At 50.9% G+C, this 25,548-nt stretch overlaps 1 protein-coding gene across 2 annotated transcripts in view; it reads left to right on the top strand.

The window, feature by feature from the left end:
• LOC146788822 (Krueppel-like factor 5) overlaps positions 1-25,548 on the top strand; it is a 155,342-nt gene that overhangs the window by 70,103 nt on the left and 59,691 nt on the right. The window contains exons 2-3 of one of the 2 annotated variants that reach the window (XM_085630406.1): positions 8,479-8,523; positions 15,038-15,926. In XM_085630406.1, the coding sequence (XP_085486532.1) occupies positions 8,479-8,523; positions 15,038-15,926 (934 nt within the window). The remainder of the gene's footprint in view (positions 1-8,478; positions 8,524-15,037; positions 15,927-25,548) is intronic. The other variant, XM_085630407.1, reaches the window with a different exon arrangement.

Genomic DNA, 25,548 nt, shown 5'->3' with positions numbered 1-25,548 from the left:
GGTTAATGTCTACATAAGGCAAAATATTCTTTCATAACCAAGGACAGGTTCATTCAAATCTTTTTTTAAATTATTGCCTCTTAACAAAGAAGAGTGTTGTGAAATCTCCCGATTGGAGCCATCTAGGGTCTGTATAGCTCTTGCACGCTTCCAACGCCGCGTTAAATAAATGTTATTTGAAAATAACAAAGGCTACTTCAATTTCGTATTTTGAGGAAATTGAGCAAAAATGAAGCGGGGACAAAAGGTTGCACTGCAATTTATATATGTGTTCAGTATTTTGTATCATGAGTGAAATTTATGTTTTATGACCATATGGCCCTGATAAACTATTGTTAAACAATGGTTGACCACAGAATGCGTTTTGGACAGAAGGGTGTAAAGCAGTTTAGGGATTAAAAAAGGAGACTGAAACCTAGGAAGGACACAGCTATTGAAGTATTAGCTTTCTAAATACAATTATGAATTTTAAGACCTTTTCTCCACAAATGCCTCACATTCTGGGGACCGGCTAAGGTTCTGTCACAAATGTGGGTGAGCTCGCCTGCTCAGTGTCTCATACTCGGCCTGCACTCTAACATCCAGTGGGGTGATTTTGGGGGGAGATATGTAGGTTGAGGTAGGTATGTAACTGGTATCCCAAAGGCAGCGGAACGCTGAACATTGAGCCTGTTGTAAAACATATTCCTTCCAGCTGTGTTTAGGGAGAGCCCCCCATTGAAAGCATCTTAGACTTGGCAGTGGAGCAGAACCCTCTTCTGCGGAGGGGTGCCTCCCCGCATTTACTATAAAAGAGTTGTAACTGTAAACTGTATTTATATAGAGCTTACTACCCCTGGCAAGACGTTGAAGCGCTTTGTGACGAGGAGTGCGCTACCCCGAACCCAAGATTCGAGGTTAACAGTAGATTAGAAACAACTTGTGTTCTCTGTTCTTTGTGCCTCAGTTGTGGTGGGTCGGTGCTCTTGAATTCTTGTGTGCTTAGTAGAGTTCACAGTAGGAACAGAGTGATGGGAATGGATTTGAGAGGGGGAGTAGTAAATTCGTTTTTTTGCAAGTAGTGGTTGCGGTGCCTGTTAGTTGGAGGGTGAAATGGCTAAAAAAGGAGGGAGACATTTTAGAAGGATGTTTGGGAGTTCAAAGTAGTCAAAAAGGTTTGGGTCAGTAAGAGAGAGGAGGGATGAGACAAAGGGTGACAGGAATTTTTGTTCATAACGAAACTGAAATTAAACTATAAATACTTTTATGCACATGACACTTGGTAACGTTTTAGTGGCTTGAGAAAATCTCTGGACATGAATACCCAAAATGTAGATAGAATAAGCTTCATAAATTCCCATATTTCCATAGACGCAGCACGTTGTGCGTGGTCTGATGTGCACGTTCACCGCGAATGAGTAAACCCAATGCACACAATGTGTCCATTTCTCCATCCCAGTTAGAACTAAGGTTACTGGGTGATTCTGTTATTGGAGACACCCTTTAACAGTCGTTTCAGGGTGTCAATTTAACGACCAGATGAGTTCTGGGGGTTGCAGATAGTGGTGGTCCAAAAAACGCTTGTGATAAACAAACCCTAGACTGGGGCATAGGTGACATTCGTTTTTTGTGTGACTGCCATCTATTGTTTTATTCCACTCTTCTTCCCTCTCGTTTGATTCTGTAACAGTAACGCGCTTGGTTCTATCGTGAAGCGCTCTGACGCCTTTGGGTAAAGTCCGCGCTATATAAAATGCATTCGATAAAATACATTAGTTGACGGTTTATGACGCAGCTGGTAGAAGTCTCGTGATTTCCTGAGTTTAAACTCCGCAGGCAGTGAGTCCGAAGGACTAAGAAAAGACCTGTGCAGAGTACTGTTTTATTACCGCGTGCCGCTGCTTGAGTGCAATGCAACTGCCTTGTACCCTTTTAACGCCGCCAGAGTTGCTGCATTTGATAAGATGCTGTGGAGACTGGACGGTTTGGGCTGTAAATGTCTTTAAACTTTAACTGAAAGCGCGGGGCTCAAACCTGCGCTGTTCAGCGTCCCTTCCTCTCCAGCCGTGCGCATCTGGATCCGTAAACATCAGTCCGAATGTGTCCGAGTGTGGAAGGGAAGGGCCCAGAGCTGAGTGACCCTCCGAGTGTCACTGATACTGTCCTGACAATGAGTGATTATTGATCGTCGACTGCCCTGATGTATAGAGGCGATCAGGGCCGGGGTCCCCGACAAGGAACCGGGCATCTGTTGCCTGATAAATCACGAATCTGTGAATTTGAAATTCCCTCCATTATTTCTTCTATTTTTCATTTAGCTTACCCAGGTGGAGACATGGCAAACTTTAGCCCTTTGGATGGTGGCCCGGAAGGGATGGGCGCTGAGGTTTCTGTGTTCGGTATTGATAGGCTCTGAGGTTCTGTGGCAGGCATCTAGAGGTGCTGCAGTTATGCGGCAGGTATCCATAGATCCTGAGATTCTGCGGCAGGCATCCATGGGTGCCAAAAGTCTCCGGCAGGTATCCATAGTGCTATGGTTCTGTGGCAGGTACCCATGGGTGCTGAGATTCTGCGGCAGGTATCCATGGGTTCTGCGGTTCTGCAGCAGGTATGCATAGGTGCTGCGGTTTTGCAGCAGGCATCTATAGGTGCTACAGTTCTGCAGCAGGTACCCATAGGTGCTATGGTTCTGCGGCAGGTATCCATAGGTGCTGCGGTTCTGCAGCAGGTATCCATGGGTGCTGCGGTTCTGCAGCAGGTATCCATAGGTGCTACGGTTCTGCAGCAGGTATCCATAGGTGCCGCGGTTCTGCAGCAGGTATCCATAGGTACTGCGGTTCTGCAGCAGGTATCCATAGGTGCTACGGTTCTGCAGCAGGTATCCATAGGTGCTGCGGTTCGGCAGCAGGTATCCATAGGTGCTGCGGTTCTGCGCCAGATATCCGTAGGTGCTGCAGTTCTGCGGCAGGTATCAATAGGTTCCGTGGCAGGTATCCATAGGTGTTGCAGTTCTGCGGCAGGTATGCATAGGTGCTGCGGTTCTGCAGCAGGTATGCATAGGTGCTGCGGTTTTGCAGCAGGCATCTATAGGTGCTACAGTTCTGCAGCAGGTACCCATAGGTGCTATGGTTCTGCGGCAGGTATCCATAGGTGCTGCGGTTCTGCAGCAGGTATCCATGGGTGCTGCGGTTCTGCAGCAGGTATCCATAGGTGCTACGGTTCTGCAGCAGGTATCCATAGGTGCCGCGGTTCTGCAGCAGGTATCCATAGGTACTGCGGTTCTGCAGCAGGTATCCATAGGTGCTACGGTTCTGCAGCAGGTATCCATAGGTGCTGCGGTTCGGCAGCAGGTATCCATAGGTGCTGCGGTTCTGCGCCAGATATCCGTAGGTGCTGCAGTTCTGCGGCAGGTATCAATAGGTTCCGTGGCAGGTATCCATAGGTGTTGCAGTTCTGCGGCAGGTATGCATAGGTGCTGCGGTTCTGCAGCAGGTATGCATAGTGCTGTGGTTCTGCAGCAGGTATGCATAGGTGCTGCGGTTCTGAAGCAGGTATCTATAGGTGATGCGGTTCTGCATCAGGTACCCATAGGTGCTATGATTCTGCGGCAGGTATCCATAGGTGCTGCGGTTCTGCGGCAGGTATCCATAGGTGCTGCGGTTCTGTGGCAGGTATGCATAGGTCCTGCAGTTCTGCAGCACTTATCCATAGGTGCTGCGGTTCTGCAGCAGGTATCTATAGGCACTAAGATTATGCGGCAGGTATCAATAGATGCTGAGGTTCTGCGGCAGGTATGCCTAGGTGCTGCAGTTCTGCAGCAGTTATCCGTAGGTGCTGCGGTTATGCAGCAGGTATCCATAGGTGCTACAGTTCTGCAGCAGGTATCCATAGGTGCTGTGGTTCTGCAGCAGGTATCCAGAGGTACTGCAAGTCTGCAGCAGGTATCCATAGGTGCTGCGAGTCTGCGGCAGGTATCCATAGGTGCTGTGGTTCTGTGGCAGGTATCCATAGGTGCTACAGTTCTGCGGCAGGTATCCATAGGTGCTGCAGTTCTGCGGCAGGTATCCATAGGTTCTGTAGCAGGTATCCATAGGTTCTACAGCAGGTATCCATTGGTTCTGCAGCAGGTATCCATAGGTGCTGGGATTCTGCGGCAGGTATCCATAGGTTCTGCGGTTCTGCAGCAGGTATGCATAGGTGCTGCGGTTCTGCTGCAGGTAGCTATAGGTGCTGAGGTTCTGCGGCAGGTACCCATAGGTGCTCTGGTTCTGCAGAAGGTATCCATAGGTGCTGCGGTTCTGCGGCAGGTATCCATAGGTGCTGAGATTCTGCGGCAGGTATCCATAGGTGCTGAGATCCTGCGACAGGTATCAATAGGTGCTGCGGTTCTGCGGCAGGTATCAATAGGTGCTGAGGCTCTGCAGCAGGTATCCATAGGTGCTACAGTTCTTCAGCAGGTATCTATAGGTGCTGCAGCTCTGCGGCAGGTAACCATGGGTGCTGAGGTTCTGCGGCAGGTATCCATAGGTGCTGCGGTTCTGCAGCAGGTATCCATAGGTGCTGGGATTCTGTGGCAGGTATCCATAGGTGCTGTGGTTATGCTGCTGGTATCTATAGGTGCTGAGGTTCTGCGGCAGGTACCCATAGGTGCTCTGGTTCTACAGAAGGTATCCATAGGTGCTGCGGTTCTGCGGCAGGTATCCATAGGTGCTGAGATTCTGTGGCAGGTATCTATAGGTGCTGCAGTTCTAATGCAGGTATCTATAGGTGCTGCAGTTCCGCTGCAGGTATCTATAGGTGCTGCAGTTCTGCAGCAGGTATCTATAGGTGCTGCAGTTCTGCAGCAGGTATACATAGGTGCTGAGATTCTGCGGCAGTTATCTATAGGTGCTGTGGTTCTGTGGCAGGTATCCGTTGTTGCTGTGCTTCTACATAAGGTATACAGAGGCGCTGCAGGTATCTATAGGTGCTGAGGTCCTGCGGCAGGTATCCATAGGTACTGCAGTTCTGCGACAGGTATCCATAGGTGCTGCGGTTCTGCGGCAGGTATCCATAGGTGCTGCGGTCCTGCGGCAGGTATCCATAGGTGCTGCGGTCCTGCAGCAGGTATCCATAGGTGCTTTGGTTCTGCGGCAGGTGTCCATAGATGCTGTGGTTCTGCGACAGGTATCCATTGGTGCTGCGGTTCTATGGCCGCATAGGATCTGCTGCTGGTATGAATGAGCACTGAAGTTTTGCACCGGATATGGTTGTGTACTGAGTGAGTGCTATGGTTCTGTGGCTCACTAGTGCTAGGTGCAGAGGCTCTGGGGCTGGTATCCTACAGTCGGATAGGTTAAGCGGCTGGTATGTTTGGGGAGTGAGGTTTTCCTGCTGGTTGAGTGAGTACGATGGTTCTGTGGCTCACTAGGGCTTGGCGCAGAGGCTCTGAGGCTGGTATTCTACAGTCTGATAGGTTCAGAGGTTGATATGTTTGGGGAGTGAGGTTTTGCTGCTGGTTGAGTGAGTGCTATGGTTCTGCGGCACAGTATGGCTAGTAGCAGAGGCTCTGAGGCTGGTATTCTACAGTCGGATAGGTTCAGCGGCTGCTATGTTTGGGGAGTGAGGTTTTCCTGCTGGTTGAGTGAGTACGATGGTTCTCTGGCTCACTAGGGCTTGGCGCAGAGGATCAGAGGCTGGTATTTTACACTCTGATAGGTACAGTGCCTGCTATGTTTGGGGAGTGAGGTTTTGCAGCTGGTTGAGTGAGTGCTATGGTTCTGTGGCTCACTAGGGCTTGGCGCAGTGGATCTGAGGCTGGTATTCTGCAGTCTGACAGGTTCAGCAGTTGATATGTTTGGGGAGTGAGGTATTGCTGCTGGTTGAGTGAGTGCTATGGTTCTGCGGCACAGTATGGCTAGGAGCAGAGGCTCTGAGGCTGGTATTCTACAGTCGGATAGGTTCAGCGGCTGCTATGTTTGGTGAGTGAGGTTTTGCAGCTGGTTGAGTGAGTGCTAGGGTTCTGTGGCTCACTAGGGCTTGGCGCAGAGGATCTGAGGCTGGTATTCTACAGTCTGATAGGTTCAGCAGTTGATATGTTTGGGGAGTGAGGTTTTGCTGCTGGTCAAGTGAGTGCTATGGTTCTGTGGCACAGTATGGCTAGGAGCAGAGGCTCTGAGGCTGGTATTCTACAGTCGGATAGGTTCAGCGGCTGCTATGTTTGGTGAGTGAGGTTTTGCAGCTGGTTGAGTGAGTGCTAGGGTTCTGTGGCTCACTAGGGCTTGGCGCAGAGCATCTGAGGCTGGTATTCTACAGTCTGATAGGTTCAGCAGTTGATATGTTTGGGGAGTGAGGTTTTGCTGCTGGTTGAGTGAGTACGATGGTTCTGTGGCTCACTAGGGCTTGGCGCAGAGCATCTGAGGCTGGTATTCTACAGTCTGATAGGTTCAGCAGTTGATCTGTTTGGGGAGTGAGGTTTTCCTGCTGGTTGAGTGAGTACGATGGTTCTCTGGCTCACTAGGGCTTGGCGCAGAGGATCTAAGGCTGGTATTTTTGAGTCTGATAGGTTCAGCGGCTGCTATGTTTGGGGAGTGAGGTTTTGCAGCTGGTTGAGTGAGTGCTATGGTTCTGCGGCTCACTAGGGCTTGGCGCAGAGGATCTGAGGGTGGTATTCTACAGTCTGATAGGTTCAGCAGTTGATATGTTTGGGGAGTGAGGTTTTGCTGCTGGTTGAGTGAGTGCTATGGTTCTGCGGCACAGTATGGCTAGGAGCAGAGGCTCTGAGGCTGGTATTCTACAGTCGGACAGGTTAAGCGGCTGCTATGTTTGGGGAGTGAGGTTTTCCTGCTGGTTGAGTGAGTGCTATGGTTCTGTGGCTCACTAGGGCTTGGCGCAGAGGATCTGAGGCTGGTATTCTACAGTCTGATAGGTTCAGCAGTTGATCTGTTTGGGGAGTGAGGTTTTCCTGCTGGTTGAGTGAGTGCTATGGTTCTGTGGCTCACTAGGGCTTGGCGCAGAGGATCTGAGGGTGGTATTCTACAGTCTGATAGGTTCAGCAGTTGATATGTTTGGGGAGTGAGGTTTTGCTGCTGGTTGAGTGAGTGCTGTGGTTCTGCGGCACAGTATGGCTAGGAGCAGAGGCTCTGAGGCTGGTATTCTACAGTCGGACAGGTTAAGCGGCTGCTATGTTTGGTGAGTGAGGTTTTCCTGCTCGTTGAGTGAGTACGATGGTTCTCTGGCTCACTAGGGCTTGGCGCAGAGGATCTGAGGCTGGTATTTTACAGTCTGATAGGTTCAGCGGCTGCTATGTTTGGGGAGTGAGGTTTTGCAGCTGGTTGAGTGATTGCTATGGTTCTGTGGCTCACTAGGGCTTGGCGCAGAGGATCTGAGGCTGGTATTCTACAGTCTGATAGGTTCAGCATTTGATATGTTTGGGGAGTGAGGTTTTGCAGCTGGTTGAGTGAGTGCTATGGTTCTGCGGCACAGTATGGCTAGGAGCAGAGGCTCTGAGTTCTGTATGGAGGATGCTATGGTCATTTGGCACAGTATGGAAGGAGGTAGCAGTTCCACAGCCACCTTTAGTTGTACACAGAGGTTTAGTGGCCCAGTGTGTACAGGTTCTGGAGCCTTTATAATGGACACACAGGTTCTGCAGACTGATATGTACTGGTGCAGAGCTTCAGCGCTCTGCTATGGATGAAAAGTGTGGTTCTGCAGCCTGGCATGGATGGGCACAGGTTCTGTGGCACGATGTGGAGGACGCCTAGGTTTGAAGCCCGGTAAGGGTGGAGGGAGGGGTAGGGATTTAGAAGTTAAGTATTGATGACACACCGCTCCGTAGGGCGAAAGCTTAGGTTCTGCAGCCCAGTATGGCAGGGGCTAAGATTCTGCAGCCCAGTATGGATGGACAAAGAGCTTCTGAGACCCAGCATGCATGTCTGCCAAAGTTCTGGGGCCTGTCATGGAGGGGGTTGAGTTTCTTCTGCCCAGTATGGATGGACATACAGGTTCTGTGACCCAGCCTACAGGTGTGCTGGGGTTCTGGAGACATTCTAGAGAGTGCCCGGTGTCTCAGCACAGTATGGATAAAGGTAGAGTTTGTGAGACCCAGAGTACAATGGTGCCGAGGTTCTAGGGCTCGTTATGGAGGGCGCTGAGTTTTCTCAGCCCAGTATGGATGGAAGCAGCAATTGTGAGACCCAGCGTACAATGGTGCCAAGAGTTTGGTGCCCATTATGGAGGACGAGGAGTTTCTTCAGCCCAGTATGAATGGACATAGACATTCAGTGACCCATCCTAGATGGGTGCTGAGGTTCTGGGGCGCTTTATGGATGGCGCTAAGGTGTCTCAGCCCAGTATGGATGGAAGAAGAGGTACTGAGGCTTGGGATGGATGGTTACAGAGGATCTGTGGCCCACTGCATTTGGTTCTAGACGTTTTGTACAGAGGATGTTCAGGGGATGTTACTGTGAAGTACAAAAATCCACAATTGCACAATAATAAGCTGTGTTTGTTCTACAGCTTACCCCCGTGAGGATGGACCACTGGCGGCAGATGGCCTTGCAGGTGAAGTGTTTATTACAATGTGTAAACTATGCTTTCTTTCAGCCTTATTTGTGCCAATGTGAAGTAGCAGGAGAGAGAGAAATGAAGCTTGAGATGGAGAGAGGCAAAGAGATGGGTGTAGAGGAGGCTGCATCTGTGTACACAGTCCCTTCAAAGTAACTGGGTGTTGTACAAGGTAGACAGACAGACAGAAGGACAGGCAGCCACACAAATCAATAGAGAAATACATTGAGAGGAGAAAACCTGTCAGGGACAGCTTAGGAAATTGAGAAAGAGAGACATATATTCACAAAAACTGTTATCGCCTGCCTCCTGGGATGCATGTCTTCCTGGGATGCATGTCTTCCTGGGATGCATGTCTTCCTGTGATGCATGTCTTCCTAGGGTGCAAGTCTTCCTAGGGTGCAAGTCTTCCTAGGGTGCATGTCTTCCTAGGGTGCATGTCTTCCTAGGGTGCAAGTCTTCCTAGGGTGCAAGTCTTCCTAGGGTGCAAGTCTTCCTAGGGTGCAAGTCTTCCCAGAATGCATGTCTCCTGTCTTGGGATGCACATCTTCCTGGGATGCTTGTCTCTCAAGGAGGCAAGTCTCTCTGGGATGCAAGTCTCTCTGGGATGCAAGTCTCTCTGGGATGCAAGTCTCTCTGGGACGCAAGTCTCTCTGGGACGCATGTCTTCCTGGGACGCAAGTCTCCTGTCTTGGGATTCACTTCTTCCTGGGATGCATGTCTCCTGTCCTGGGATGCACGTCTTCCTGGGATGCATGTCTCCTGTCCTGGGATGCACGTCTTCCTGGGATGCATGTCTCCTGTCCTGGGATGCACGTCTTCCTGGGATGCATGTCTCCTGTCTTGGGATTCACGTCTTCCTGGGACGCAAGTCTCCTGTCTTGGGATTCACTTCTTCCTGGGATGCATGTCTCCTGTCCTGGGATGCACGTCTTCCTGGGATGCATGTCTCCTGTCCTGGGATGCACGTCTTCCTGGGATGCATGTCTCCTGTCCTGGGATGCACGTCTTCCTGGGATGCAGGTCTCCTGTCTTGGGATTCACTTCTTCCTGGGATGCATGTCTCCTGTCCTGGGATGCACGTCTTCCTGGGATGCATGTCTCCTGTCCTGGGATGCACGTCTTCCTGGGATGCATGTCTCCTGTCCTGGGATGCACGTCTTCCTGGGATGCATGTCTCCTGTCTTGGGATTCACGTCTTCCTGGGACGCAAGTCTCCTGTCTTGGGATTCACTTCTTCCTGGGATGCATGTCTCCTGTCCTGGGATGCACGTCTTCCTGGGATGCATGTCTCCTGTCCTGGGATGCACGTCTTCCTGGGATGCATGTCTCCTGTCTTGGGATTCACGTCTTCCTGGGATGCATGTCTCCTGTCCTGGGATGCACGTCTTCCTGGGATGCCTGTCTCCTGTCCTGGGATGCACTTCTTCCTGGGATGCTTGTCTCTCAGGGACGGATGTCTCTCAGGGACGGATGTCTCTCAGGGATGCCTGTCTCCTGTTCTGGGATGCCTGTCTCCTGTTCTGGGATGCCTGTCTCCTGTTCTGGGATGCATGTCTTCCTGGGATGCATGTCTACCATCCTGGGATGCCTATCTTCCCGGGATGCATGTCTTCCCGGGATGCATGTCTTCCCGGGTAGCATGTTTTCCTGGGAAGCATGTTTCCTGGGTTGCATGATTTCTCAAATGCATGTTTCATTGCAAACCTGGCCTTACTTCGAAGAGGAGAACTGCGGTGAGATACCATTTCTCTTTGAGGATGATCCTTCTGCAGTTTGTGTTGAGAGGGCGATGCTATAGGGAAGGGAGATACCACTGGAGTCTATGTGGAGGAGGGTGCTACTGGGAAGGGTGATACCACCCACCACTGAAGTCTGTGGAGAGGTGGATCCTATAGGGGAGGGTGATCCCATTGTAGTGTGTGTGGTGAAGGTGATCCTATAGGGGAGAGTGATCCCATTGTAGTGTGTGTGGTGAAGGTGATCCTATAGGGGAGGGTGATCCCATTGTAGTGTGTATGGAGAGGTTGATTCCATAGGGAATGGTGATGCGTCTGGAGTCTGTGTGGGGATGGTGACCTTCCAGAATGGGTGATCCCATTGCAGTGTATGTAGTGATCCTATAGATTGGTGATTCCTCTATATAGGGAGGGTGATCCCATTGGGGTGAGTAATCCCATGCCAAGCATGATCACATTGAAATCTATATGGGGAAGATGATCCCACTGACTGGAGTCAGTGTATGGAGGGGGATCCATTGAGAAGGATAGCCCAGTGGGAGTCAGTGTGTGGAGGGTGATCCATTGAGAAGGATAGCCCAGTGGGAGCCAGTGTGTGGAGGGGGATCCATTGAGAAGGATAGCCCAGTGGGAGTCAGTGTGTGGAAGGTGATCCATTGAGAAGGATAGCCCAGTGGGAGCCAGTGTGTGGAGGGGGATCCATTGAGAAGGATAGCCCAGTGGGAGTCAGTGTGTGGAAGGTGATCCATTGAGAAGGATAGCCCAGTGGGAGTCAGTGTGTGGAAGGTGATCCATTGAGAAGGATAGCCCAGTGGGAGCCAGTGTGGAGGGGGATCCATTGAGAAGGATAGCCCAGTGGGAGCCAGTGTGTGGAGGGGGATCCATTGAGAAGGATAGCCCAGTGGGAGTCAGTGTATGGAAGGTGATCCATTGAGAAGGATAGCCCAGTGGGAGTCTGTGTGGAGGGGGATCCATTGAGAAGGATAGCCCAGTGGGAGTCTGTGTGGAGGGGGATCCATTGAGAAGGATAGCCCAGTGGGAGCTAGTGTGTGGCGGGGGATCCATTGAGAAGGATAGCCCAGTGGGAGTCAGTGTGTGGAAGGTGATCCATTGAGAAGGATAGCCCAGTGGGAGCCAGTGTGGAGGGGAATCCATTGAGAAGGATAGCCCAGTGGGAGCCAGTGTGTGGAGGGGGATCCATTGAGAAGGATAGCCCAGTGGGAGTCAGTGTATGGAAGGTGATCCATTGAGAAGGATAGCCCAGTGGGAGTCTGTGTGGAGGGGGATCCATTGAGAAGGATAGCCCAGTGGGAGTCTGTGTGGAAAGTCTGGTCCCACTGAAGTTTGAGGGGTGTTCCTTCTCAGGAGGGTGTTGGTGACAACTTTTTCTAACTTGGAAGGGAGCTGAGTAGTGAGATGTGGGTGGCATGAAGAGTTAGAGTGAGAAAGCGAGAGGACGGGTGAATAGGTTTCAAGTCTGCAGAGTAAACAGTTTGGACATGAACCCCCTTGTCCTCTTATCCTGTGCCCAGTTCCATGCCTCATGAGACCCAAGAGTAAACTATAGGAGCAACCTGTAATGCCAACCTGTGTTTAAAGCATGTCTATGGGATGACCAGTGCTGCACGTTGACAACTCATCTATTGTTGTATTCAACTCCCTGTTCACCACAAGCTCCTGCTGCAGGCTTTTGGCCAGGTGTCTTTACCGGCCCGTTGACCAGGTGCCTTTACCGGCCCGTTGACCAGGTGCCTTTACCGGCCCGTTGACCAGGTGCCTTTACCGGCCCGTTGACCAGGTGTCTTTACTGGCCCGTTGACCATGTGTCTTTACCGGCCCGTTGACCAGGTGTCTTTACCGGCCCGTTGACCAGGTGTCTTTACCGGCCCGTTGACCAGGTGCCTTTACCGGCCCGTTGACCAGGTGCCTTTACCGGCCCGTTGACCAGGTGCCTTTACCAGCCCGTTGACCAGGTGTCTTTACCGGCCCGTTGACCAGGTGTCTTTACCGGCCCGTTGACCAGGTGCCTTTACCGGCCCGTTGACCAGGTGCCTTTACTGGCCCGTTGACCAGGTGCCTTTACTGGCCCGTTGACCAGGTGCCTTTACTGGCCCGTTGACCAGGTGCCTTTACCGGCCTGTTGACCATGTGTCTTTACTGGCCCGTTGACCAGGTGTCTTTACTGGCCCGTTGACCAGGTGTCTTTACCGGCCCATTGACCAGGTGTCTTTACTGGCCCGTTGACCAGGTGCCTTTACCGGCCCGTTGACCAGGTGCCTTTACCGGCCCGTTGACCAGGTGCCTTTACCGGCCCGTTGACCAGGTGTCTTTACTGGCCCATTGACCAGGTGCCTTTACTGGCCCGTTGACCAGGTGTCTTTACCGGCCCGTTGACCAGGTGTCTTTACCGGCCCGTTAACCAGGTGTCTTTACCGGCCCGTTGACCAGGTGCCTTTACTGGCCCATTGACCAGGTGCCTTTACCGGCCCGTTGACCAGGTGCCTTTACCAGCCCGTTGACCATGTGTCTTTACCGGCCCGTTGACCAGGGGCCTTTACCGGCCCGTTGACAAGGTGTCTTTACCGGCCCGTTGACCAGGTGTCTTTACTGGCCCGTTGACCAGGTGTCTTTACTGGCCCGTTGACCAGGTGCCTTTACTGGCCCGTTGACCAGGTGCCTTTACTGGCCCGTTGACCAGGTGCCTTTACTGGCCCGTTGACCATGTGTCTTTACTGGCCCGTTGACCATGTGTCTTTACCGGCCCGTTGACCAGCCTTTACCGGCCCGTTGACCAGGTCCCTTTACCGGCCCGTTGACCAGGTGCCTTTACTGGCCCGTTGACCAGGTGCCTTTACTGGCCCATTGACCGTGTGTCTTTACCGGCCCGTTGACCATGTGTCTTTACCAGCCCGTTGACCATGTGCCTTTACCGGCCCGTTGACCAGGTGCCTTTACCGGCCCGTTGACCAGGTGCCTTTACCGGCCCGTTGACCAGGTGCCTTTACCGGCCCGTTGACCAGGTGCCTTTACCGGCCCGTTGACCAGGTGCCTTTACTGGCCCGTTGACCAGGTGTCTTTACCGGCCCGTTGACCATGTGCCTTTACCGGCCTGTTGACCAGGTGCCTTTACTGGCCCGTTGACCAGGTGCATTTACCGGCCCGTTGACCAGGTGCCTTTACCGGCCCGTTGACCAGGTGCCTTTACCGGCCCGTTGACCAGGTGCTTTTACCAGCCCGTTGACCAGGTGCTTTTACCGGCCCGTTGACTAGGTGCTTTTACCGGCCCGTTGACTAGGTGCTTTTACCGGCCTGTCGACCAGGTGCTTTTACCGGCCCGTTGACCAGGTGCCTTTACCGGCCCATTGACCAGGTGTCTTTACCGGCCCATTGACCAGGTTTCCTTACTGACCCATTGACCAGGTGCCATTACCAGCCCGTTGACCATGTGCCATTAAAGGCCTGTTGGCTGTGTCATTGGAAATACAACATTTAGGTGCCATTGTAGCCCCATGGACCAGGTGTTGTTACAGGCCCAGCAACAAGATGCTATTACAGTTCTCTTGATCACGGTGATGAAGAATAATATGCAAAATAAAAAAAAAAGTACAAGGAGAAAAGAGTTCTGGGATGTTCTGCTTGAACACGGCCTGTAGGGGGCAGATGTTGGTTCCTTAACTCCGGAGAGCATTAAATAGACCAACACATTGTAATAATTGTAATGCGCAATTGCATGCAATGGTGTGCATTTGTGCTTTTAAAAGTGCCAGCACCATGGCACTAAGGCACATGTAGGCTGGCATGAATTGCATCCCTCCTGGGAAGGGCTGGCACTCATTGAAAGTATTGCACCCCTACTGAAAAGTGCTGGCACTCATTAAAAGTATTGCACCCCTTCTGGGAAGTGCTGGCACTCATTAAAAGTATTGCACCGCTCCTGGGAAGTGCTGGCACTCATTAAAATTATTGCACCCATACAGAGAAGTCTTGCAACTCATTAAAACTATTGAACCCCTGTAGAGAAGTGCTGGTACTCGTTAAAAGTATGAAACCCCCACTGACAAGTGGTAATACTCTCTCCTTAAAAGTATTTCACTCCTCTGATAAGTGCTGGCCCTCATTAAAAGTATTGCACCCCTCCTGAGAAGTGCTGGCACTCATTGAAAGGATTGCACCCCTCCTGAGAAGTGCTGGCACCCATTAAACGTATTGCACCCCTCTTGAGAAGTGCTGGCACTCATTAAAAGTATTGCACCCCTCCTGGGAAGTGCTGGCACACATTGAAAGAAAGTATTGCTCCCCTACTGAGAAGTGCTGGCACTCATTAAAATGATTGCACCCCTGCAGAGAAGTCTTGCAACTCATTAAAACTATTGAACCCCTGTAGAGAAGTGCTAGTATTCATTAAAAGTATGAAACCCCACTGAGCAGTGCGAATACTCTCTCTTTAAAAGTATTTCACTCCTCTGATAAGTGCCGGCACTCATAAAAAGTATTGCACCCGTGCTATGAAGTGCTGGCACTCCCACTTTCAAATTAAATAAGTGCAGCGGTACTGACTTCTCACCAGTGCCTGTCTATTTGAAGCACTGGAGGTCGGAGCAGGCCTCTGCAGAGGTCCCCTGAAAGGGGAAGCAGTAGAAACTAAGGTACAATGTAAGGAAGTCGGGGAGAAGTGACACCTGGGCATTCATTCACCTATATAAACCCCATGTTGATGCATGTGGATGTCTCAGAAAGCTGCTTGACACTTTTCTCTCTCTTACCCTCTCCAGGCACGATCCGAGATGGACAAATACCTCTTCGACCACGCGCCACCGGTGGTGCAAGTGGTGACTGACAAGAAGTACCGGCGGGAGAGCGCCTCAGTGGTGGATGAATTCTTCGAGACGGAGAAGCCCTCTTTCACCCCCTACAGCGTGAACATCAACGTGATCCTTCCTGACACGACGCACTTACGCACGGGGCTCTACCGTCCGGCCAAACCCCTGGCCGCCTATCCACAGATCAAAACCGAGCCGGGCACCAGCTTCGCGCAGCCCTGCTCCTCTGCCCAGACCCTGCCCGACTTCACCAGCGTCTTCAACATGCCCCAGTCTGTAGCGGTCAACAACATCTTCATCAAACAGGAGGACCCAGCAGAGGTACCCGTGGCCTGTGCAGGGTCTCAGCCTCCGCAACTCTTTCAGCTGCCACCTGGCGGTGAAGTGGCTAGCTTGACCGCGACACCTGGCACCACCACATTGGTCAACACCCATGGGGGCATCCCCTTGAGCACCAGTAGTGGTGGATCCAACCTTCATCCCCCGGCCACTCAACCAGCGCAGGTCAAGATATACCAAAGTCTTGGCCAAGACCAAGCAAACTTTCCCCTGTCGGCACACTTCTATCCGGTGCCAGGTGTCCACCTTCCACCCTCGCCGCCGAATTCCCAGCCGGGGAGCCCAGACAACCAGCCAGAGCTGATCAACACCATTTCCCCTCCTCCCTCGTATGAAGCCACCTTTGGACTCAAGATGGGACAATCTCCCCCGCTGCATACTATGGCCAATGGTATGGCGTCACTCTCGCAGGGAAATGTTGTGGCATCACCACCACTGAAGTTCAACCGAAGGAACAACCCAGAGCTGGAGAAGAGGCGGATTCACCACTGCGATTATCCAGGTAACTCCAGGTTCACCTCGTCTCAGTCCTGATGTGCCAAAACATCTAATAACCTAAATGTTGAACTAACAATACCACTGTGATATAACCTCCAGTAACCCAACTGTTCTACTAACCATGTCAGTGTACCAGAACCTCTAGTAACCCAACTATTCAACTAACCATCCCAGTGTACCAGACCCTCTAGTAACCCAACTATTCAACTAACCATCCCTGTGTACCAGAACCTCTAGTAACCCAACTATTCAACTAACCATCCCATTGTACCAGAACCTCTAGTAACCCAACTATTCTACTAACCATGCCAGTGTACCAGAACCTCTAGTAACCCAACTATTAAACTAACCATCCCAGTGTGCCAGAACCTCTAGTAACCCAACTATTCTACTAACCATGCCAGTGTACCAGAACCTGTAGTAACCCAACTATTCAACTAACCATCCCTGTGTACCAGAACCTCTAGTAACCCAACTATTCAACTAACCATCCCAGTGTGCTAGAACCTCTAGTAACCCAACTATTCAACTAACCATGCCAGTGTACCAGAACCTCTAGTAACCCAACTATTCAACTAACCATGCCAGTGTACCAGAACCTCTAGTAACCCAACTATTCAACTAACCATACCAGTGTACCAGAACCTCTAGTAACCAAACTATTCAACTAACCATCCCAGTGCGCCGGAACCTCTAGTAACCCAACTATTCAACTAACCATCCCATTGTAACACAACCTCTAGTAACCCAACTATTCAACTAACCATCCCAGTGCACCTGAACCTCTTGTAACCCAACTATTCAACTAACCATCCCATTGTACCACAACCTCTAGTAACCCAACTCATCAACTAACCATCCCAGTGTACCAGAACCTCTAGTAACCCAACTATTCAACTAACCATCCCAGTGCGCCAAAACCTCTAGTAACCCAACTATTCTACAAACCATGCCAGTGTTCCAGAACCTCTAGTAACCCAACTATTCAACTAACCATCCCAGTTTACCAGAACCTCTAGTAACCCAACTATTCAACTAACCATCCCATTGTACCAGAACCTCTAGTAACTCAACTATTCTACTAACCATGCCAGTGTACCAGAACCTCTAGTAACCCAACTGTTCTACTAACCATCCCAGTGTACCAGAACCTCTAGTAACCCAACACTTGAATTAACAATCCCAATATACCAGAACCTCTAGTAACCCAATTATTCAACTAACCATGCCAGTGTACCAGAAACTCTAGTAACCCAACTATTCTACTAACCATGCCAGTGTACCAGAACCTCTAGTAACCCAACTGTTCTACTAACCATCCCAGTGTACCAGAACCTCCAGTAACCCAACTGTTCTACTAACCATGCCAGTGTACCAGCACCTCCAGTAACCCAACTGTTCTACTAACCATGCCAGTGTACCAGAACCTCTAGTAACCCAACTATTCAACTAACCATGCCAGTGTACCAGAACCTCTTGTAACCCAACTATTCAACTAACCATGCCAGTGTTCCAGAACCTCTAATAACCCAACTGTTCTACTAACCATCCCAGTGTAACAGAACCTCTAGTAACCCAATTATTCAACTAACCATCCCAGTGTACCAGAACCTCCAGTAACCCAACTGTTCTACTAACCATGCCAGTGTAACAGAACCTCTAGTAACCCAACTATTCAACTAACCATGCCAGTGTACCAGAACCTCTTGTAACCCAACTATTCAACTAGCCATCCCAGTGCTCCAGAACCTCTAGTAACCCAACTATTCAACTAACCATGCCAGTGTACCAGAACCTCGTGTAACCCAACTATTCAACTAACCATGCCAGTGTACCAGAACCTCTAGTAACCCAACTATTCAACTAACCATGCCAGTGTACCAGAACCTCTAGTAACCCAACTATTCAACTAACCATGCCAGTGTACCAGAACCTCTTGTAACCTAACTATTCAACTAGCCATGCCAGTGTACCAGAACGTCTAGTAACCCAACAATTCAACTAACCATCCCAGTGTGCCAGAACCTCTAGTAACCCAACTATTCAACTAACCATCCCAGTGTGCCAGAACCTCTAGTAACCCAACTATTCAACTAACCATCCCAGTGTGCCAGAACCTCTAGTAACCCAACGATTCAACTAACCATCCCAGTGCGCCAGAACCTCTGGTAACCCAACTATTCAACTAGCCATCCCAGTGCTCCAGAACCTCTAGTAACCCAACTATTCAACTAACCATGCCAGTGTACCAGAACCTCTTGTAACCCAACTGCTCTACTAACCATGCCAGTGCACCAGAACCTCTTGTAACCCAACTGTTCTACTAACCATCCCAGTGCACCAGAACCTCTAGTAACCCAACTATCCAACTAGCCATCCCAGTGTACCAGAATCTTTAGTAACCCAACTATTCAACTAACCATGCCAGTGCACCAGAACCTCTAGTAACCCAACTATTCAACTAACCATCCCAGTGCGCCAGAACCTCTAGTAGCCCAACTATTCAACTAACCATCCCAGTGTACCAGAACCTCTTGTAACCCAACTGTTCTACTAACCATGCCAGTGCACCAGAACCTCTTGTAACCCAACTGTTCTACTAACCATCCCAGTGTACCAGAACCTCTAGTAGCCCAACTATTCAACTAACCATCCCAGTGTGCCAGAACCTCTAGTAACCCAACGATTCAACTAACCATCCCAGTGCGCCAGAACCTCTGGTAACCCAACTATTCAACTAGCCATCCCAGTGCTCCAGAACCTCTAGTAACCCAACTATTCAACTAACCATGCCAGTGTACCAGAACCTCTTGTAACCCAACTGCTCTACTAACCATGCCAGTGCACCAGAACCTCTTGTAACCCAACTGTTCTACTAACCATCCCAGTGCACCAGAACCTCTAGTAACCCAACTATCCAACTAACCATCCCAGTGTACCAGAATCTCTAGTAACCCAACTATTCAACTAACCATGACAGTGCACCAGAACCTCTAGTAACCCAACTATTCAACTAACCATCCCAGTGCGCCAGAACCTCTAGTAGCCCAACTATTCAACTAACCATCCCAGTGTACCAGAACCTCTTGTAACCCAACTGTTCTACTAACCATGCCAGTGCACCATAACCTCTTGTAACCCAACTGTTCTACTAACCATCCCAGTGTACCAGAACCTCTAGTAACTCAACTATTCAACTAACCATCCCAGTGTACCAGAACCTCTAGTAACCAACTATTCAACTAACCATGCCAGTGCACCAGAACCTCTAGTAACCCAACTATTCAACTAACCATACCAGTGCACCAGAACCTCTAGTAACCCAACTATTCAACTAACCATGCCAGTGCGCCAGAACCTCTAGTAACCCAACGATTCAGGTAACCATCCCAGTGCACCAGAACCCCTTAGTAACCTAACGATTCAACTAACCATCCCAGTGTACCAGAACCTCTAGTAACCCAACTATTCAAGTAACCATCCCAGTGCACCAGAACCCCTTATTAACCCAACTATTCAACTAACCATCCCAGTGTACCAGAACCCCTAGTAACCCAACTATTCAACTAACCATCCCAGTGTACCAGAACCTCTAGTAACCCAACTATTCAACTAACCATCCCAGTGTACCAGAACCTCTAGTAACCCAACTATTCAACTAACCATCCCAATGTGCCAGAACCTCTAGTAACCCAACTATTCAACTAACCATGCCAGTATACCAGAACCTCTAGTAACCCAACTATTCAACTAACCATCCCAGTGTGCCAGAACCTCTAGTAACCCAACTATTCTACTAACCATGCCAGCATACCAGAACCTCTAGTAACCCAACTATTCAACTAACCATCCCATTGTACCAGAACCTCTAGTAACCCAACTATTCTACTAACATCCCATTGTACCAGAACCTCTAGTAACCCAACTATTCTACTAACCATCCCAGTGTGCCAGAACCTCTAGTAACCCAACTATTCTACTAACCATGCCAGTGTACCAGAACCTCTAGTAACCCAACCATTCAACTAACCATCCCATTGTACCAGAACCTCTAGTAACCCAACTATTCAAATAAACCATCCCAGTGCGCCAGAACCTCTAGTAACCCAACTATTCAACTAACCATCCCAGTGTGCCAGAACCTCTAGTAACCCAACTATTCAACTAACCATCCCAGTGCGCCAGAACCTCTAGTAACCCAACTATTCAACTAACCATCCCAGTGTACCAGAACCTCTAGTAACCCAACTATTCAACTAACCATCCCATTGTACCAGAACCTCTAGTAACCCAACTATTCTACTAACCATGCCAGTATACCAGAACCTCTAGTAACCCAACTATTCAACTAACTATCCCATTGTACCAGAACCTCTAGTAACCCAACTATTCTACTAACCATCCCATTGTACCAGAACCTCTAGTAACCCAACTATTCTACTAACCATGCCAGTGTACCAGAACCTCTAGTAACCCAACTATTGAACTAACCATCCCAGTGTGCCAGAACCTCTAGTAACCCAACTATTCTACTAACCATGCCAGTGTACCAGAACCTCTAGTAACCCAACTATTCAACTAACCATCCCATTGTACCAGAACCTCTAGTAACCCAACTATTCAAATAAACCATCCCAGTGCGCCAGAACCTCTAGTAACCCAACTATTCAACTAACCATCCCAGTGTGCCAGAACCTCTAGTAACCCAACTATTCAACTAACCATCCCAGTGCGCCAGAACCTCTAGTAACCCAACTATTCAACTAACCATCCCAGTGTACCAGAGCCTCTAGTAACCCAACTGTTCAACTAACCAACCCAATGCACCAGAACATCTAATAGCCTAACTGAAACAAGTTGTGTTTGTATTAGTTGAACAAACTGTGAAATAACTCCTGGCGCCTTCCCTGTGGGGCAGTGCGTTTAAGCGCACCGCTCTCGGCGCCTTCTCTGGAGGGCAGTGCTTCTAAGCGCACCCCTCCCGGCGCTTTCTCTGGAGGGCAGTGCTTCTAAGCGCACCCCTCCCGGCGCCTTCTCTGGAGGAGATTGCGTCTAAGCGCACCCCTCCCGGCGCTTTCTCTGGAGGGCAGTGCATCTAAGCGCACCCCTCCCGGCGCTTTCTCTGGAGGGCAGTGCATCTAAGCGCACCCCTCTCAGCGCCTTCTCTGGAGGGCAGTGCGTCGAAGCGCACCACTCTCGGCGCCTTCTCTGGAGGGAAGTGCTTCTATGCGCACAACTCCCGGCGCCTTCTCTGAAGGACTTCACCAGTCTTGGCGCCTTCTCGTTGCCTTCTATGAGGGCAGTGCTTCTAAGCGCACCACTCTCGGTTCCTGCTCGGCTCCTTCTCTGGAGGACATTGCGTCTAAGCGCACCCCTCTCTGCACCTTCTCTGCAGGACAGTGCATCTTGGCGCACCACTCTCGGGGCCTTCTATGAGGACAGTACATCTAAACGCACCACTCTCGGCACCTTCCCGGCGCCTTCTCTGGAGGACAGTGCGTCTAAGCGCACCCCTCTCTGCGCCTTCTCTGGAGGACAGTGCGTCTAAGCGCACCACTCTCGGCGCCTTCTATGAGGGCAGTGCTTCTAAAGCGCACCACTCTCTGCATCTTTTCTGGAGGACAGTGCGTCTAAGCTCACCCATCTCTCCGCACCTTCTCTGGAGGACAGTGCGTCTAAGCGGACCACTTTTGTCGCCTTCTCTGGAGGACAGTGCATCTAAGCACACCACTCTTGGCGCTTTCTATGAGGGCAGTGCATCTAAGCGCACCCCTCTCTGCGCCTTCTCTGGAGGACAGTGTGTCTAAACGCACCCCTCTCTGCACCGTCTCTGGAGGACAGTGCGTCTAAGAGCACCACTCTCGGCGCCTTCTCTGGAGGGCAGAGCGTTTAAGCGCACCACTCTCGGCGCCTTCTCTGGAGGGCAGTGCGTTTAAGCGTACCACTCTCGGCTCCTTCTCTGGAGGACTGTGCGACTAAGCGCACCGCTCTAGGCGCCTTTTCTGGAGGACTGTGCATCTAAGCGCACCACTCTAGGCGCCTTCTCTGGAGGGCAGTGCGTTTAAGCGCACCACTCTAGGCGCCTTCTCTGGAGGGCAGTGCGTTTAAGCGCACCACTCTCGGCGCCTTCTCCGGAGGGAAATTATAGATAAAAGGCAAGCTGCAGGGAACGCATGAATTAAGTTAATTGCAAAGCAGAGAGCTTTGAGGGGGAAGCAGCAGGATCTCGCTGCAGAGCAGGAGACGACCACAGCACGAGGTCAAGATGAGCCATGGACCAGGGAACAGGAGCGGACCAGAGTATAAGAACGGGTCAGGCTGAGCCAGGGGACAGGAGCTGACCAAAGTATAAGACCGGTTCAGGCTGAGCCATGGACCAGGGGACAGTGGCTGACCAGAGTATAAGATCGGGTCAGGCTGAGCCATGGACCAGGGGACAGGAGCTGACCAGAGTATATGACAGGGTCAGTCTGAGCCGGGGGACAGGTGCGGACCAGAGTATAAGACAGGGTCAGTCTGAGCCAGGGACCAGGGGACAGGAGCGGACCAGAGTATAAGACTGGGTCAGTCTGAGCCAGGGACCAGGAGCGGACCAGATTATAAGACCGGGTCAGTCTGAGCTGAGGACCAGGGGACAGGAGCTGACCAGAGTAGAAGACCGGGTCAGGCTGAGCTATGGACCAGGGGACAGGAGCTGACCAGAGTATACGACTGGGTCAGGCTGAGCCAGGGGACAGGAGTGGACCAGAGTATAAGACCGGGTCAGTCTGAGCCATGGACCAGGGGACAGGAGCAGACCAGAGTGTAAGACCCGGTTAGTCTGAGCCATGGACCAGGGGACAGGAGGTGACCAGAGTGTAAGACCCGGTCAGTCTGAGCCATGGACCAGGGGACAGGAGCTGACCAGAGTGTAAGACTGGGTCAGTCTGAGCCAGGGACCAGGGGACAGGAGCTGACCAGAGTGTAAGACCGTGTCAGTCTGAGCCAGGGACCAGGGGACAGGAGTGGACCATAGTATAAGACCCGGTCAGTCTGAGCCATGGACCAGGGGACAGGAGCTGACCAGAGTATAAGATCGCGTCAGGCTGAACCATGGACCAGGGGACAGGAGCTGACCAGAGTATAAGACCGAGTCAGGCTGAGCCAGGGGACAGGAGCTGACCAGAGTATAAGACCGGGTCAGGCTGAGCCATGGACCAGGGGACAGTGGCTGACCAGAGTATAAGATCGGGTCAGGCTGAGCCATGGACCAGGGGACAGGAGCTGACCAGAGTATTCGACAGGGTCAGTCTGAGCCGGGGGACAGGAGCGGACCAGAGTATAAGACAGGGTCAGTCTGAGCCAGGGACCAGGGGACAGGAGCGGACCAGAGTATAAGACTGGGTCAGTCTGAGCCAGGGACCAGGAGCGGACCAGATTATAAGACCGCGTCAGTCTGAGCCGAGGACCAGGGGACAGGAGCTGACCAGGTTAGAAACCGGCTCAGGCTGATCCATGGACCAGGGGACAGGAGCGAACCAGAGTATAAGACTGGGTCAGGCTGAGCCAGGGACCAGAGGACAGCAGCGGACCAGGGTAGAAGACCAGGTCAGGCTGAACCATAGACCAGGGGATAGGAGCTGACCAGAGCACGTGGTCAGACTGAGACACAGACCAGGGGCATAGGAGCTCACCAGAGTAGAAGACCAGGTCAGGCTGAGCTGTGAACCAGGGGTAGTGGAGCTGACCAGATTAGAAGGCCAGGTCACCCCTCCTGCATCAGAGCACACTTTAGCGCACAGTAGAAGGGAGGTTGCCTTTGCCTCCTCATTGAGAAGAGAAAATGTCCATCTATTGTTTTTTTGTTTTTTTTATCCAACTTTTTTGGTCCATCTTAGATAAGAAATGTTTTGGAGTCTTTTAGAGAACTTGTAGTTAGAGATTTAAAAAAGACTTGTATAATTGTAGCTTGTCAGTCAAAGTCTCTTGCACATGTCCCCTCGCAGTTGAATGAAGTTGACTTATCCAAATATCAAACTTCCTGCTAGATGTACGCCTCATAAAGGCCGGTGTGGGTGGGGCAGAGTCAGTCTCATATCACGCTGCACCTGGAAATAACCAGTCACAAGTCATGTGGTCCTTGAGAAGAGCCACTCACAAGGAGGGCGAATTCTGGAAAGAGTCATATGTAGATGTCTGGCTGTAGCTGACTCAGTACCAGCCCTACCAGTCTTCCTGAGGCATCGGCCTATAGAGCATCATGGCCGTGCCTAATTAGTAAAACAATAAATGCCAGGGCCATCCTCAGGAGGCCCCCACAGCTTACACTACCCATTGCCCCTGCAAGTGCCCCCAATGACACAACTAACACAACTATTAAGCATCTCACCCTACAAGTGTGACAATTCAGACTATGTCAGGCCCCAAAGCTGTAACAATGGCCTGGGCAGCAGGTAGTCATCATTTTAATGCATATTTATTGATAAACAACTGCTGTTGTCCTCATCTCTATTTTAGAAAAACTGCGCCACCCTGTGGCAGATTGTCATAAATTGTGTTGAGAATTAAATGCCGGTGCCGAGCAGTGGAAACCATCCGCTCAAATTAAGCACTGGTGTCCATTGATTCACCTCTAGATAGGTCCTCTCTATAATAGTGGATCGTTTGGCGGAATCACGCTTCCCCCATAACATGGCAGACAAGTGGTAGTTCTGCCAACCCCACACTTTTCCAACATCATTTAGAAGCAGGGAGCCCCCCTCGCTTTACAGCTGCCGAGCCGCGGCTGGCTCTGCCGGCTGACTCCCTTGCGCGATGGCCTTTCTATGAGGTCACAGTGGTGGACACCCTTCCCTGTTTAGTAGGCCTATTTTCAGAGTTGTCCACGCTCCAGGGGGCGTGCAGCTTTCCGAAAACGGAGCAGGGTTTTCCCCCTCACGCTTGCCAACGTTATGTTGGCTGGCACAAACGCGGAAAATCCAATGCTAGACCACCTCCCAGCGAGAATTCTCAATGCAGGCAGTCGCAGACGGTCACAGTTGGCCGTGACTGCTCGCGTTGAGAAACCATCAAGCGGCAGAAAGAAGCAGCACCCTCTTGTGCTGCGCTTGGTGCTGTTCGCGCGGACTTTCAAGCATGGGACAAGCACCCGGCACTAAAAATCAGCATGAGCGGCGTGACCTAATGCACTTCGCCGCTTGTGGAACTCTGTGTAGGGCGGCAGAATTGTTTTGTCACTTCGTAGAGTTCCACGTAGCGCAACTCCACGAACTCCACCCAGGCCTACTGTTTAGGGCAGGGCGGCCATCATTCATTTTCCCTACCTGAGACTTCTAGCTGCGAAAACTCTCTGCACATCAGCATCCTTGCTTTTTTGTTCAGCAAGAACAAACTTGTGCTCTGAGAGTTTGTTCCAACAGAGAAAATACTTTGCCAAGTGGTCGCATCCGAGTTGTATGTCACTGGGCAAGAGATCGGATCCTTTAATGGGCTACTGGTGGGGCAGCCCTGGTGATGGCTCAGAGATACCTGTCAGGTAGGTGGGTCTCTGAATTTGGCAGGGAGGGCTGCCACCAGAAAATAAGAGTGTAGTGATGTAAATGATGGTCCACGTAGGTTCCTGTAATAATAGGTTTTTATTGAGTAAG

The sequence above is a fragment of the Triturus cristatus genome, chromosome 10 (genome assembly GCF_964204655.1).
Source record: "Triturus cristatus chromosome 10, aTriCri1.1, whole genome shotgun sequence".
In the NCBI taxonomy this organism is placed as follows: Eukaryota; Metazoa; Chordata; class Amphibia; order Caudata; family Salamandridae; genus Triturus; species Triturus cristatus.
This window is presented reverse-complemented; position numbering and strand designations above follow the sequence as displayed.